General features: G+C 47.4%; 1 protein-coding gene across 1 annotated transcript in view; it reads right to left on the bottom strand.

The window, feature by feature from the left end:
* Positions 1–15116, bottom strand: part of AURKA (aurora kinase A) — a 40453-nt gene that overhangs the window by 8651 nt on the left and 16686 nt on the right. Inside the window, exons 3-5 of the mRNA XM_029611711.1 lie at positions 12529–12574; positions 3242–3433; positions 2766–2904 (exon numbers count right to left, since the gene is read on the bottom strand). Of these exons, the coding sequence (XP_029467571.1) occupies positions 2766–2904; positions 3242–3433; positions 12529–12574 (377 nt within the window). The remainder of the gene's footprint in view (positions 1–2765; positions 2905–3241; positions 3434–12528; positions 12575–15116) is intronic.

The raw sequence follows: 15116 nt of genomic DNA, 5'->3' as shown, positions 1-15116 counted from the left end.
CTACTTAGGGTGGGCCCTGGATAGCCCTGCCCAAGTGACTCGATCGCCAAAGGAGGTTCAACTGGTAGTGCCTAGCGAAAGTGTGCAATAAACTCCAGGTTGCCGCTCGGCAGAGTTCCTGAGAAGAGACAGAGCCGCTTTCCGCCCAGGAAGCCGCCTGAGCCTGGAGAGAATGGGCTTTGATGCCTACTACTTACCTGATCCCAGGTAAGCTGCTACTATAGCTTCTTTCAACCAACGGGCAATCGGTTTTCAATGCCTTGGACCCCTTCTGAGGTCCATCCCAGAGAACAAACATGATCGGACAAACGAAAATCATTCGTAAGCTCTAGATAGCTAATCAGAATATGCTTGACATACAATTTACACAGCTCTCTGGACTCAAGAGTCTGCGAAAGACAGAAGTTCCCACCGTCTGATTCACATGAAAGGCTGAAACCACTTTGGGAAGAGAAGCTGGAGCCGTACGCAAAGAAACTCCCGAGTCCGAAAAATGCAAATAAGGCTCCCGGCAGGAGAGGGCCTGCAGCTCAGAAATCCGACAGGCGGAACAGTCTTAAGGGTAAGGTCCTTAGAGTAGCGGATCACATGGGCTCAAAGGGGGTGACCCCAAATTCTGGAGCACTAAGTTGAGGTTCCAGGAAGGAAACTGGGCCTGGACAGGTGGATGGAGGTGCTTCACGCCCTTGAGGAATCTGACGATATCCGGGTGTGCAGAAAGAGAAACTCCCGACGGTGGGTTGAGATCCAAGTGCTGCTACCTGAACTCTCAAAGAATTGTAGGCCAATCCCTTCTCCAGCCCCTGCTGTAGGAAAGACAGGATCTGAGCCACCGAGGCAGAACGAGTAGGCGTCTCCCTCGAAGAACACCAGGATTCAAAAACTTTCCAGACCCAAACATAGGCCACAGACATAGGTCTTCCTCGCCTGGAGGAGGGTGGAAGCCACAGCCTCCGGGTAGCCACGCCACAAGACAGAAGTGATCTGCCTGTTCCAAAAATACAGGACCCTGGTGCAGCAGGCATGCGAGATGGCTCAGCCGAAGAGGTCCGTCCTCTGTGAGATTGACCAAGTCCGCCTAGGCCATTCTGGAGCTACCAGTATCACCGGTCCCCGATGGACTGCTATCCTGCAAAGAACCTTCCTGACCAGTGGCCACGGTGGGAAGACATATAGAAGGATGTGAGGAGGCCATGGCAGGACGAGGGCATACACGCCTTCCGCCCCATGCTCTCTTCTGCGGCTGAAGAATCGCGGTGCCTTGGTATTGCTGAATGTGGCCATCAGGTCCACACGCGGGGGGCCCCACCGCTGTACCAGGAGCTGCATCACCTCCTTGGAGAGTTCCCACTCCCTGGGATCCAGGCGCTGTCGGCTGAGGAAGTCTGCCTGGATGTTGTCCACTCCAGCAATGTGGGAGGCCGCCAACCGGGCAAGGTGGACCTCTGCCCAAGCCATCAATTTGTCCATCTCCAGAGAGATGCGACAACTTCTTGTGCCCCCTTGTCGATTGATGTACGCCACGGTGGTTGCGTTGTCGGAAACCACTCTAACCGCTCGATGATGGAGCAGGGGAAGAAACTGCTTCAACGCTAGGCGCACTGCTCTGGCCTCCAGGTGATTGATCGGCCAATCTGTACTGGAGTTAAAAAAACCCAACACACACACCGGCAGTAGTGTTCCCAAATAGTCGTCCTGATCATCCCCTGGGAGCGGGCATCCAGCTCCTCAATTAAAATGGCCACCGTTCCCTCACTAAGTGGGAACGGGGCCGACTGCTGCCCCTCAGAGCGCGAAACTGGGTGCTTTGGTGACAGTGAGGGAGCCTCCCCCCCCGGGGAGGCACCTTGAACACAGTCCCTCACGGGAAAGCCTCGACCCGGGCTCCCCGCATGCACTACACCAGTACAATCGCGGCATTCGGGAGTGGAGGAGGGGCACCGTGCGGGCAGACAGGAGATCAGCGCTGAAATCTACAGGAAAATTCGTCCACTGCGGCAGAGAGGCTCTGCCACACTATCCGACCAGAGAAAGTAAATTTAATGGTGACAACAGGGGTATGGCGCTTCCCTGAGTAAACTGCCCAGAGGAAAGCTTCTTGGATCATGGCAAAGGGGGGGGCTGGAGTACCAGCGTGCACCCTGGAGAGGAGAGCCAGGGATTCACCTGTAAATAAAACACACACAGAACACTTACCCCACAAACAATAGAGGAAGGGATAGAGAGTTAAAGGAAAAGTTCAGACTGCAAGTCAGTTGCTGAGTGTCAGAAGTTTTTTGTTTTTTTTTTAAACAATTAGCCAACTTGATCCATCCGAACAAATACAAAGACAAAATAAATCAAAGTCAGTGAAGATAAAAAAAAAAATCTAATGGGGAACCCGAGGTTCCACACTCGCATCTGCTGGAGTCAGAAAGATACTGAGGTTTTCCAGAGGGTGCACTGCTGTATAAGGGACTGCCCTCTGAAGTTTGGTCTGACTCCATCTGCTGGACTGGGGACATAACCCACTGCCTGGACTGATCCGGGTACGTACAGGGAACACCCTTTCATTTCTGAAGAACTGGCGTCCCGTGCCAAGTGATGGGTGGGTCACTTCAACCCAAGTCCTGTCGCCCTGAGAAATACATGGCAAGTTCAAAGCCCCTTTTATGGCTCAATCTGCAGACACACACAGAGGTTGTCCGAGTAAACTCTTAGCAACTTCTCTCCTACTGCTAGGATGGGGATGGGACGAGTAAAGATTATATCCAAAACACACATACTGTAGCAGTTCTTTGCTCATCAAACTTCGAGTGCTTCTGAAGTTCTCGGTACAGCTCTCCACGAGGGGCGTTTTCTAGAATCAAGTAAACTTTTGTAGCATCATGGAAATAGCCGTACAGCCTCAGGATGTTAGGATGCCTGCACAAAGAACGACGCAAACACTTTATACGATGCTTGCTATCACCATATATTACTAAATGAAAACAAACATCTTGGACTAGCACCTAACAGGGTTACAAATGCTAATTTCACTTCGAGTAGCTACCCATGGTGGCTCGGGTGCAGCCCAAACCTTCCCCACTGTCCAGAGGGAAGGTGAAGGGCATCCAGAAGAGCAGCCTGGCACCGAGCACCAACTTTGTTCAAATCTACATTTTTTTTTTTAATCACTCTGTATAATCACAATTTATGGCATTACAGTAGTCTGGGGGATGGGACTGATTTCACGGTTTCTAAGAACGGGAGGATGCGTTACCTCAAATGTGACTGAATTTCTACTTCCCGCCGCAGCTGGTGTTCCACGCCGGCTTTTTCAAGCTGCGATTTAAACAGCACCTTCAATGCCAGGATGAACTTGCTCTGTCGCTCACGGGCCAGGTACACATTGCCAAACTTCCCTTTTCCCAGAGGACGGCCAATTTCAAAGTCCTCCAATATCCACTGCTTTCTAGAAGATTAAAAGATAGATAGATGACCTTTAAGCACCATAATGCCCTTTTAAATGGCTGGCACAACAGTGCTGGATGCAAGGGAACAGCTTATTCAGTTAATATTAACACATACTGAAGAACCTATAGGATTATGGTAAGGGAGTTACAGACACTTTCAAACAGTATGCAGCCAATCATTAAAAAGCCCTAAGTCATCTTCAGTGGGATAAATATCACTGAATAGCCCAAAAGATCCAGTCAACATTTAAACCTGGCCTATTAGATTTAAAGTTATCCAGTTTTGTTTGGTCAGATAAGCAAGCCTGCTTACCATAGATAGCAGGCTAAATTAGCCATGCTGTCTGGGGTGGCGGAGGTAGAGCTTTGCTCTGTGCAGCACCATGTTTTCTCCTCCATCCATAACAGTTCATCACCCGAAGCAATGAGCTTAAGAGGCTGTCCAGGCGGGTGGGTCAGCATGGCTAATTCATCCTGTTATCTATGGAAAACACCTTTTACAGTAAGCAAAACTGCTCCACCCCCCCACAGATAAGCAGGCTGAATTAGCCATGCTGTCTGAGTCCCCAGCTGACGATTCCTGGAAGGGACACTGTAGTCCCATCATTCCACAATCTCATTACGTTGACACTGAGTGAAGTACTGCCAAGCCCAGGGCTGCATCTGATATGGCTTGCTGGTCAAGACCGTAATGAAATGTGAAAGTATGTAGAGATGACTACATGGCAGCTTTACAGATGTCCACTAAAGGAACTTCACAGAGATGAACTATTGAAGCCACCACTGCCCTTATTTGGTGAGTCTGGTGAACTAACCAGGTTTGCTGATCTCTTGGCATAACAGACGTGAATACACTAGGAAATCCAATTTGACAGAGTTTGCTTCGACACTGGAAGTCCAGGGGCATTCGGATTGAAGTAAACAAATCAGCTGCGAAGCCTTTTGTTCTGAATGCATCCTACACTTATAGTAAGCTAAGGCCTTCTTGCACTGCAATGTGTGGAGTTGGCGCTCACTGTCAGTCATTCATATGCTGTTTCAAGAACGTTGAAATTGTGATAGCCTAATTAAGGTGGAAAGCCAAAGCCACCCTGGGCAGAAAATGAGTGCATTCACAAGGTAACCTTGTTGTGGAGAAACTGCAGATATGGAGAGCAACTCACTGACCCTTCTTGCAGAGGACACTGCTACCGAGAAAAGTACTTTTTATTTATTTAACAATTTTTATATACCGGCATTCGTAGGACACATCATGTCGGTTCACAATTAACTGAGAAAGGAAATTACAATGAACGAGGATAGAGAGAGTCAACGATATTACAATGAACTGGGAACAAGGATAGAGAGCGTCAACGAGCAGGGAATACAACTTTGTAAAACGAACTGGATGAAGATTCTCCATGTTAGGAATAGGTATGCATCAGGATGTTAAGGATGCATGTACACTTAAGAACTTAACATATGAACTTATTTACAATATTAATATTAAATGCAGGGGCAAGGTGATAGCCCTCCAACTGCTCAAAGGGAGGGAGCATATGCTGCTTCAGCCCCAGTTTGAGGTCTCACTGACCAGGTGGCTTCAGAACCTGTGGTCTTAATTGCAATATACCTTTCATGAATCGGGAGACCAAACCAAAACGGGTGGTTGACACTGGAAGGCTGTTGCAAAAGTGATGATAGGCCATAATGGCACTCACATGGACCCACAGAGGCCATTGCCAGGCCAGTCAGATACAGGGAATGGAGATACTCCTGCAGTAATTCTGGGGAGCAAGAGAAGGGGGGTCTATGTCTATCACTACACCTGGACAAGTATTGGAGCCACTTGCTGTGAGTTTTTTTCCTGACCATCACCAGGACTTCTGACGGCAAGTGCAAGTGGTTTAATAGAGACCTTTCAACCTCCACCCTATGAGGAGTGCATGGGATGAAGTAAGATGTTCTCCTATGGCTGGAGATCCACACCATCGCCCAGGGAGATTGGTGACGCTTCATTGCCCCACCTATTAGAATGAGGTCTGCAATGTCTGTGATACACTTTTGCACCATCCTGAAGATGAGTAGGATTGAAGAGTAGGTGTAGCAGAGACCCTGTGTCCACAGAATTAGGAATGCAATTCTTGCTGGGGTAGACTGCTACAGAATGCAACAGGAAGGTGGAAAAACTCTGCTCAAAGGTTTATGCATGGAAGGCCCCACATTGTGAACACCTCATCTGCTACCTCCTGGTGAAGTTACTTTTGTAGATGGAATATTCTGCTCAGTCTGCCGGCCGTGGTATTTGCTACACCCAGCAGATAGGTCACTTGGAAGGGATGAAGCGTTCTTCTGCCCATTCCAGGATGTGGACCACTTCCCTGCATAACATCCAGGAACTGGACCCGCCTTCCTCGTTTATTTAGAAGACGACTTGGCTGTCCATGTGAACCATGACTGTCTGCCCCCGCAGGTATTTCTTGAATGTGCAAGGCATTTATTGCCTGAAGCTCCAACAGGTTTATTTACAGACGACTTTTCTCCCATTTGAACCAAAGCCCTTGCATCTGCACATGTTCCAAGTGGGCCCCCACCCCTTGGTTGAGGAGTCTGTGGTAAGAACCACTTGATAAGATGGGGAGACTGCCCTCGGATGGAAAGAACACAATCTGGCATAACCACCATGCCAGGTCCTGTAGCCTAGCCTGGGTCACAATATATTGCCACTGCCATATGGCCCAGTAGAATCAGGATCTGATGGGCCGAGGTGCAAGTGCAACCCTTCATTTGAAGGGCCAGGGTGCGAAGCGTGTGAGCCCTGTCTGCCAGTAAGTATGCTGGCAGACTCCCTTTACAATTATATTCTTCTTCCCGTCCGTTGAGAGCTGCCCAAAAAGGCTCTCTAAAAACACCTCCAATTAAATCATTTTCAAATAAAAGAGCCTTCTCCACAGTCGGCCCGAATCATTGGAACTCTCTCCCTTCAGAACTTAGACTTGAACAATGCCCTATTACTTTCAAAAAAAGACTTGGCTCTTCACCCTAGCCTATGCCTAATTGGACTTAATCCTTCCTACCCACCCTGATTCAAATTATGTTTTTCACTGCCAAATAACCTTAGATTTAATCACATATTACTCTAGTCACTTTTAATCGACTGTTACATGTTTGACTATCAATCTTATATTGATTCTATGTCAGAATGAGTAACATCCCAGTTCTTCATTTCCTTGTTCTCTGTAAGACTCACTGTCAGTCATTTCAATAGTTGTCTGTAAACCAAAGTGCTTAGTGATTTTGTCTCTAGAACCTCTGGATCGGGCGCTCTCCATTGCTGGACCTATGCACTGGAACTCACTCCCAACCCACCTCAGACCTGAACCTTGCATCACCAAATTCAGAGCCCAGCTCAAAACCTGGCTATTCAAACAAGCCTTTCCCCAACACCCTTGATGAATATTGAATTGTTATGGATCATGACCTGAATTTGACTATGACCTTGTTCTGACATAGTTCACTTTGTTTGTTCCTATGCTTCTCTGCTCTCCTATTGTTTTTTTTTTGTACCCCTTACCCTTCCCCTGTTACTTGTAATTTCCATTGCTTTTGTTCCATATAAACCGAGGTGATGTTTCAACTAACATCGGTATAGAAGTGTTAAATAAAATAAATGCTCTCCCCAGTACAGTACTTATTCAGGCCCCAATAAACCAGACTGTGGGTTGGAGGCTGGATTTTTTGTAGTTGACAAAACCAAGACTCTAGGCAATGGATTGTAGTCTCTAAGCTGTTCTGTAGCACTGCTGGTGCCAGGACAACTATAGTCCAGTCGTCCAAGTAGGGGAACAGTTGGATTCCTCTTTCTGCAATGGACCACTGCTGCCCCTAAACACTTCATGAAGACTCTTGGGGCAGATGAGGCGTGAAAAGGCAGAACCTTGTACTGATAATGGTGCGCATGGAAACAAAAAGGTTGCAACAGTATGAGTGGTGCATCGGGGTATGCAAATATGCATCCTTGAGATCTAATGAACACATCCAATCATTGGGTTGCAGAAAAGGCAGAATTGGAGGTCATCTTTAAATTTCTCCCTGTGCAGAAATCGGACGTCTGCATGTCCAGGGTCAGGCAGAGTCCTCCAGACGTCTTGGGCGGGGGGGATGAGGATGTATTGGGAATAGAATCCCTTGTTCAGCTGGTGGTGAGGAACCTGCTGAATTGACTGCTAATGCAACAAGTTGTTGACTTCCTCCTGCAGCAAATGCCCAATTTCTAAGTGAGGCTGATGTGGCAGGCCTGGGATACTATTGAAGTTCAGAGGAGTAAACCTCTAACATTTAGTACCCAACTATTGGAGGTAATTGCTGCCCAAAAGAGATAGGACAACTCTGCCCCCCCCCCCCCCCCCACTTGGCAGTGGTAAGAATGGCCCGGTCAATTCTAAAAACCCTTTTGGGGTTTTGCATTGTTCTGCGGAGGACTATTGATGCTGGCCACACTGTCTGCTCCAAGTCTACTGCTGTTGCAACAGAGGTCTGCTCTGTGGAAAAGCTGGATGATAGGCTGCCTCTGGTAATAAGCCCTTTTATAGCTTGGGTAGTACTTCTTGCTGGAGGATTGCTGGTCTGAGGGGGGCACTAGTGACAAGACAGTTCTGTTCTGCTCCTTCAATTGTGCAGCTGTTTCCTGCAACTTGTCAGCATGACATGGGAAGTTGCCAGTTTTTCATGATTGTCCTCCCTAATGGCACTAGCCTGTAGTCATTCCAGTTTTTGGGTCACTATGGCCCCTGCTGATGTCTTGAAGGCTTCCTAGATGAGCCTCAAAGCTGCTGCAGAGGAGCCCCATCTGACAAATCAGCAGTAAGGTGGTGTTTGAAGGATTGCAAGCACTTGTACAGATATTGCGTGATGTAGAATTGATGCTGTTGTATTTTAGCATTCAGCATTCCTGCTTGGAACGCCATTTTCCCCAAGTCATCCAAGTGCTTGCAGTCTCAGCCCAGAGGGGTGTTTGAATGGAGGCAGGAGTTCTTGGCATGCTTCATGGCAGATTCTACCACCACAGAGACCATTCTATTGTACAGTGACTGTCTCATTCTGAATTTTAGGTCAGTCTGTCTTTCGAGGTTGCCTGACCGGAAAATGGGGACTCCCAATCCCTTGTCAAGAGTCTAAAACCACAGTGGGTTCGGCCAGGACTTAAATCTTTAGGATCCCAAGCACCCTCTGTGTCTCGATGTTCAGGTGAGCACCCACTTTTCCACAAATTTAGAATAGGACAAGTCCTCTGGTGATGGCTCTGGTTGCTCCTCTGGTGGCTCAGACAGGAACCCGGTGAGGTTGGAGGCGAGACCTGTGGAGAAATGCCTGGCTCTGGAGAAAACTGGAGGGGCTGGGCTGCTGGGAAGTTGGTCTGGGATGCTATCCCTCCACTGTGGAGAAGGTGACTGTCCCCGAGGCAAGGTGTCACATGGGGGAGGACTAGACAGGCTGTTTCTTATATCTGGGACACAGAGACCAGGTCTCTTCAGCCACAGTGGGAAGCCTCTTTTCCTCTGGTTGAATCCACTGGGGGCAAGGCTGCTAACAAAATGTCTGAGTCAGGCCCTCTTGGGTGGTGGAGCTCTGACTGCTCTGTCTCGGAAGACTTGTCTTTTGGAGGGGTTCCTACATCTGCAGGTAAGATCTCTTCCTTTTGGAAACAGGAAGACAGATCTGAGTAAACCCATCCCAAGGACTCAGAGGTGCCAGTGGACATGTGCTCGGAAACAGGCTAGACATCTGAAAAGCCCAGTTTGACCATCTCTTCCGGAGTGAAAACAATTTGAGGGTCATTTGCCAGACGAGGCTTACTATGGTGCTTCTCCAACAAGGGACTTAGCTCTGTACTTGCATGATGCGATTTTGATGCTTTGTGTTGTGGAGTTAGACACCCCCTTCTCCAATGTCAAGGAATCTTCCCGTGTTGAGCCTGATGACATGCATCAGTGGTGCTGAGACATCCTTGTGTGGGTGCTTCGGCCACAACAACGCATCTCATGTGCGGTCCTTTGAACTGTGCATTGTATCGGTTGGAGGTAGTGCCTTGCTATTGGAATCGAGGTCTCGATGCTAGCCACCCTGAGTGGATTTTGGCAGCACATCTCCGACAATTTTTGTGACTGCGAGGCACGAAGGCAGCGTGGGGGGGGGCGCTTGCCCTCCACACCTGGCCTTTTCTCCAGCAGTTCAAAGGAGGTGGCCCTCGCAGGGCGATCCGAGCATGGCCCTGGAGAAGAGTGGGTTGATATGCTCTGATGGTGGGGTGCAGGACCCTGAACTCTTCCCTCAGGTGGGCAATTTTGGCAGCATGTTGGTGCTGGGTCTGGGGTGACATCTGCCTGCAATCCTGGCAAGACAACTGATGTTCCAGGCCCAGGCAAAGATAGCAATAATTATGCCTGGTGACTGAATCTTCCTGCACTAGCAAAATTTAAAAACAGGTGGCCTGAGGCATTTGAGGACTGAAAAGTGCTATTTTAGCTCGGAAAACATTTCCTGAGAATGAAACTTTGCATGCAAAACCCAAAAAACCAGACAGAAAAAATGGAGCCACCCAGGAAAGGACCCATGCAGCTGCACAGAGCAAAGCTCTGCCGCCTTGGCTGTCCGGAGGGACGACCCAGACAGCATGGCTAATTCAGCCTGCTTATCTGCAGGAAAAAGCTTGCGACTTCACTAGCTATATTCTTGTAAGTGTAGCTGGTCATATGGTGAGAATCATTTTAAAAAGGAAAACCCCCCCACCCATTTGCAGGCTCAATTCCTAGGCTCCCCACTCATTTGGAAGGAGGCTGCCAGCTGAGCACCACCAATTACCCCCCCCCCCCCCCCACACAAAAAATATAACTAACATCCGGCACCAACTGCCCATCCCCCTGGAAATATGCTGCTTAGAGGACCTCATCTTCTCCCTCAGTACCCCCACCATTTGTATCACCAGATCAGTATGCTGCTCCAAAACCTCTGGATAACGGGCCGATACAGTACAGACGCTAAAAAAAAAAGTGCGGCAGTGTCCAGCACCCGCTCATTCGACGCGGGCACGTTTTGGTTCGCAATCCGCTCGATTCAGTATTCAAATTAGACAAATCCAAGCGGCACCAAAGGAGCATCAAAAGTGCGCCTATCTAGCGGTAGGTGTTTGCAATCGATTTTACTGTCTAGGACGTTAGAGAGCGCCTATACAGTATCCAGGGTGCGCTGCTTCCATACCTGTCATTTCTATGGAACGGGAAATGTCATTTTGAAAATGTTACATTCCAAACTTCATTGATCTGGAAACTTATCCTGTTCCCCCTTTGTGAAATCATTGCTGTGTCACAATCCTACCGTGGACGTATATATAAGTCGCATCGCCCAAGTAAAAAAGTCCGTTTGTATTTGGTTCGGGCCAGGACAGAGCGGTTACAGTGGTACCTTTGGATATCATTCGGAAGATCGGCAACGCTTTCAGCAGGTAAGGGCATCCTATTGGATGGTTCTTTCCAACAGACCCCGGGACGTCCATGGTCAGAGGCCCCGCTACCTTCTACATCCGGGCATTCAAGGCAGTGGCCATGGATGTTGGAAGGCAGCGGGGCCTCCAATCATGGACGTCTGGAAAGAGGCGGGAACATCCATGATCGGAGGCCCCTACCTTCCATGTCCGTGTCTCCGCTGGACCCTCAGACGTCCAGACAGAAAAATGCTACTGTTGGATATTCAAAACACCACAAATACATCCTCCGGGTTCTGCTGTTGTTTCCAATAGGCCGTCTAGAATTTGCTCGCAGAGCATTTCTTAATCTCGCTCTCACCTGTAGAAAAAGGATCGCCAAAGCCAATATATACATTTGTCCATGACGCTGTCCGATGCTGTCTGTTGGATATTCACGATTGTCAAGAGCACAGCACCACACTAACACCAGGGTCAGGTAGGGTAAAGATGTGGAAAATGTGCTGGTTAAAGACGTGCTATTTTGGGTGCGCATTACTGTATCGAGGGGAATAGCTAATCCAGTCATTAAACACCATTAACATACCATCTACATGCAGTGGGTGCTAATTGCAAAGCGTTGTTTTCAGCACTCGCTGAAGACACGTTAGAGCATATACTGAATCACGCGTCCATCTTACACGTCAAAACGCGCGTGCCGGGCCTTGCTTTACGGTATCTGCCCGTTAAGCTGCATACATGGTGATATTGGCTAAGTTAATTGGATAGTTCTACCCCACCTCAGTATGCTTTACTATTATAACCAGATGTGTGCACCAGCAAGTGTACCTACACTGGAAAAAGTGAAAAGAGCTTGGGGTGTCACTAGACTCCAAGTTGGAGGGGGAAGGTGCAGGTTTTTGAGGATAGGGCAAATGTTTGTAAAATTGAAGCTTTTCTGGGACGTGAAGGGGTTTATGCTAATTATTCATGCATTAGCGTTATCCCAATCAGGTTACTGTAATGGACATTTGGTAGGTTTGCTACAATATTTGCTATGTAAGCTCCAAGTTTGCCAAAATGTGGTGCCAAGAATACTACTGGGCTGCTTGAGAAGCACTTCAGTAGGTGTCCGTGTTACGATGGCTCCCGCGATATGTACCTTTGTTTTTAGTTATTTGTGTGAGAAGGTGAAATGGGAGGATACTACAAAGAATTTACATTCTCATGAAGGAGCACTCCCGATACCTCCAACCAAGGTGGGTGCAGAGCATACAGATGAGATAAAGGGCATTTTTAATAGTAGCCCCTTCTTTGTGGAATAAGCAGCCCTTGGAAAGCCATAAAGAATCAGACTGTTTCAAAAGAGCTTCACGATCTGGCTTTTTCCTCAGCTGCATGTAGATTAAATGGAGTATGAACATCCAGAGGCAAGGTAGGTCTCAGTCAGGTAGTGTGCTAAAATGTTTGTTCTGTGTTAGTTTTGTGATTCTGTTTATATAATTTTGTTCTTTAATTATGCAATGCTTTGATTGGTCTTCAGACCCAGAGGCACTACATAAAAAAAAAAAAAAAAAAAAAAAAAAAGTTTACCTAGTTAGAGTGCCTTTCAATATCAGCCTCAATATTTTGCATGCATCTCTTGTTCATACTTACTTTTTTTCCTTTGGTTGCTCAGTTGTCGCAGAATCAGTACTCTTAGCTGCAACAGAAAGGCAAATCAATTCAAACCAGATCAGAGCTGTACAAAGAATTAAAAAAAAAAACCCACAAAAAAACCAACTGCACACTTGAAACTTAACATTGCAGTGTCTTATGTTCCATGTAAGAGTCCAGTGCATTATTTGGGTTTGTTTCCAGCACCATTAACATACTCAAGATGTTTAAATACTTTGTCTCCAAGATATTGCAGCTGCTCATTTGGTTGTTGAGCAGTCCTATCCAATTGGTGCTGCTATTCTTGAAAATGTTGTGTAGTGAAGTTTCAGATACACTAGACTGATTTTTTGTATCCATATTGCATCATCATAAGTAGTTTATCAAAACATTTCACATGGAATGAGAGGGGGACACAAAATACACCCACACACACACAAAGGTGATAAAGGCATGTTATCAAAACAAAGTGAACGGAACAAAGGCTGATGTATCCCCTTCAAAAGTGTGTTTGCAGAAAAAAAAAAAGTGTTTTGAATTGGCAACACTTCTCACTTGCATAAAATTTGCATTAAGACAATTTCATATTTTTACTAATGCTCTACATCAGGGGTCAGGAACCTATGGCTCGGGAGCCAGATATGGCTCTTTTGATGGCTGCATCTGGCTCGCAAACAAATCTTTAATAAAAAAGTAAAAATCTAACAAAATTCCCCACCCTCCTGACACCCCTCAAGACCTCCAAAATTAATTTACTACAACCCCACAACCCCCACCCTCCTGACCCCCCCCCCCCCCAAGACCTGCCAAAAGTCCCTGGTGGTCCAGTGGGGGTCCAGGAGCAATCTCCTGGACTTGGGCTGTCGGCTGCCAGTAGTCAAAAAGGCGCCAATGGCCCTTTGCCCTCACTATGTCACTGGGGTCGACCAATGGCGGCGGTAGCCCCTGTGACATAGTAAGGGCAAAGGGCCGTCGGCTGCCAGTAATCAAAATGGCATCGACGGCCCTTTGCCCTTACTATATCACAGGGGCTACCGCCGCCATTGGTCGACCACAGTGACATAGTGAGGGCAAAGGGCCGTCGGCACCATTTTGACTACTGGCTGCCGACAGCCCAAGTCCAGGAGATCGCTCCCGGACCCCCGCTGGACCACCAGGGACTTTTGGCAGGTCTTGGGGGGGGGGGGGGGGTTCAGGAGGGGGGGTTGTAGTAAATTAATTTTGGAGGTCTTGAGGGGCATCAGGAGGGTGGGGGGTTGTAGTAAATTAATTTTGGAGGTCTTGGGGGGCATCAGGAGGGTGGGGGGGTTTGTTAGATTTTTTACTTTTTTATTAAAGGTTTGTCTGTGAGCCCTGGACCCCCACTGGATCACCAGGGATTTTTGGCAGGTCTTGGCGGGGGGGTTAGGAGGATGGGGGGGGTTGTCGTAAATTAATTTGGCAGGTCTTGGGGGAGTCAGGAGGGTGGGGGGTTGTAGTTAGTATGGCTCTCACAGAATTACATTTTAAAATATGTGGGGTTCATGGCTCTCAGCCAAAAAGGTACCCGACCCCTGCTCTACATAGATGTGTGTTCTGATTAAGCAAGTTATACATAGGTGAAATGTAGTTAAAGCCAAAAAATCCTATTTCCTTTTGCCATGTTGTATCTCAAAGTTTACACAGCTGAACCGAAATAGTTGATTAGGACACGAAAAACAGCTACTGAAGGCAGTTAATCTAGCTTAAAGTGTTATACTGGAACAAATTGAGAGCTTTACGGGATTACCTGTAAAATATAAATACAATGCACAACAGCATGTACTTCTTACATTAAAATGTTGGGAACCCAAAGAAGTGTGCGAGATGTGCCATAATTACCCACTCTTAACCTTCTGAGGTCTTTGCAGCATCTCAGTTTTCACTGTTACTACTTGTTAGTTCAGATTTGTCTCAGTCTTGTTCCGACAGAAAATGACCTGAACCACATTTCCATCACATGCTGGCTCTACCAGCAAGTCCATGGGCAAGTGCAGCTTATCACCCCCATCTTAAACTGTGCTTCTGACCAATTCTCCAGAAGCAAGAGAGTGAGAAATGGGAGCCCATGTAGCAGCTGTCAATCCATTCCTCTTTATTGGATCGATTGAGCTAAAAGCCTTCCAGTTCCCTTCACAGAAAGTTGCTGTTTAACAATGCTTAGCATCCTGAACAGTCAGGTGTTATAGCAGCTCGATCACGAGAGGAGATATTCTCTGCTGCTTACCAAGTGTCTGGCACCATTACTATTTCAGTACACGGGACATTTAATATCCCTAAGTTATATTGAAATGAGTAGGCCATTCATCTTCTGCTAATTGTCTGTGTTGAGGATCCAAAACATTCCAGTTTCATTATATTTAAATGAAATGAAAAGGAAAAAAAAAAAAAAAATGCAATCCTGGGCTTTCCCTAGTCCTCCCCAGAAAAAGTTAATGCCAATCAGGATAAGGCATAAGCCAGATGAATTGAACCAGAGATTGCTTCTAATTGACACCAGAGGCAGGCTGGCACCCTTTTGATCCTGGCGGGCAGGAGCAACTGAGGATCACTCCTTGCCTCATTCGGCT

This window comes from Rhinatrema bivittatum, chromosome 8 (assembly GCF_901001135.1).
Source record: "Rhinatrema bivittatum chromosome 8, aRhiBiv1.1, whole genome shotgun sequence".
In the NCBI taxonomy this organism is placed as follows: domain Eukaryota; kingdom Metazoa; phylum Chordata; class Amphibia; order Gymnophiona; family Rhinatrematidae; genus Rhinatrema; species Rhinatrema bivittatum.
Note: the sequence above shows the minus strand (reverse complement) of the source record. Positions and strands in the feature narration are given on the sequence as shown.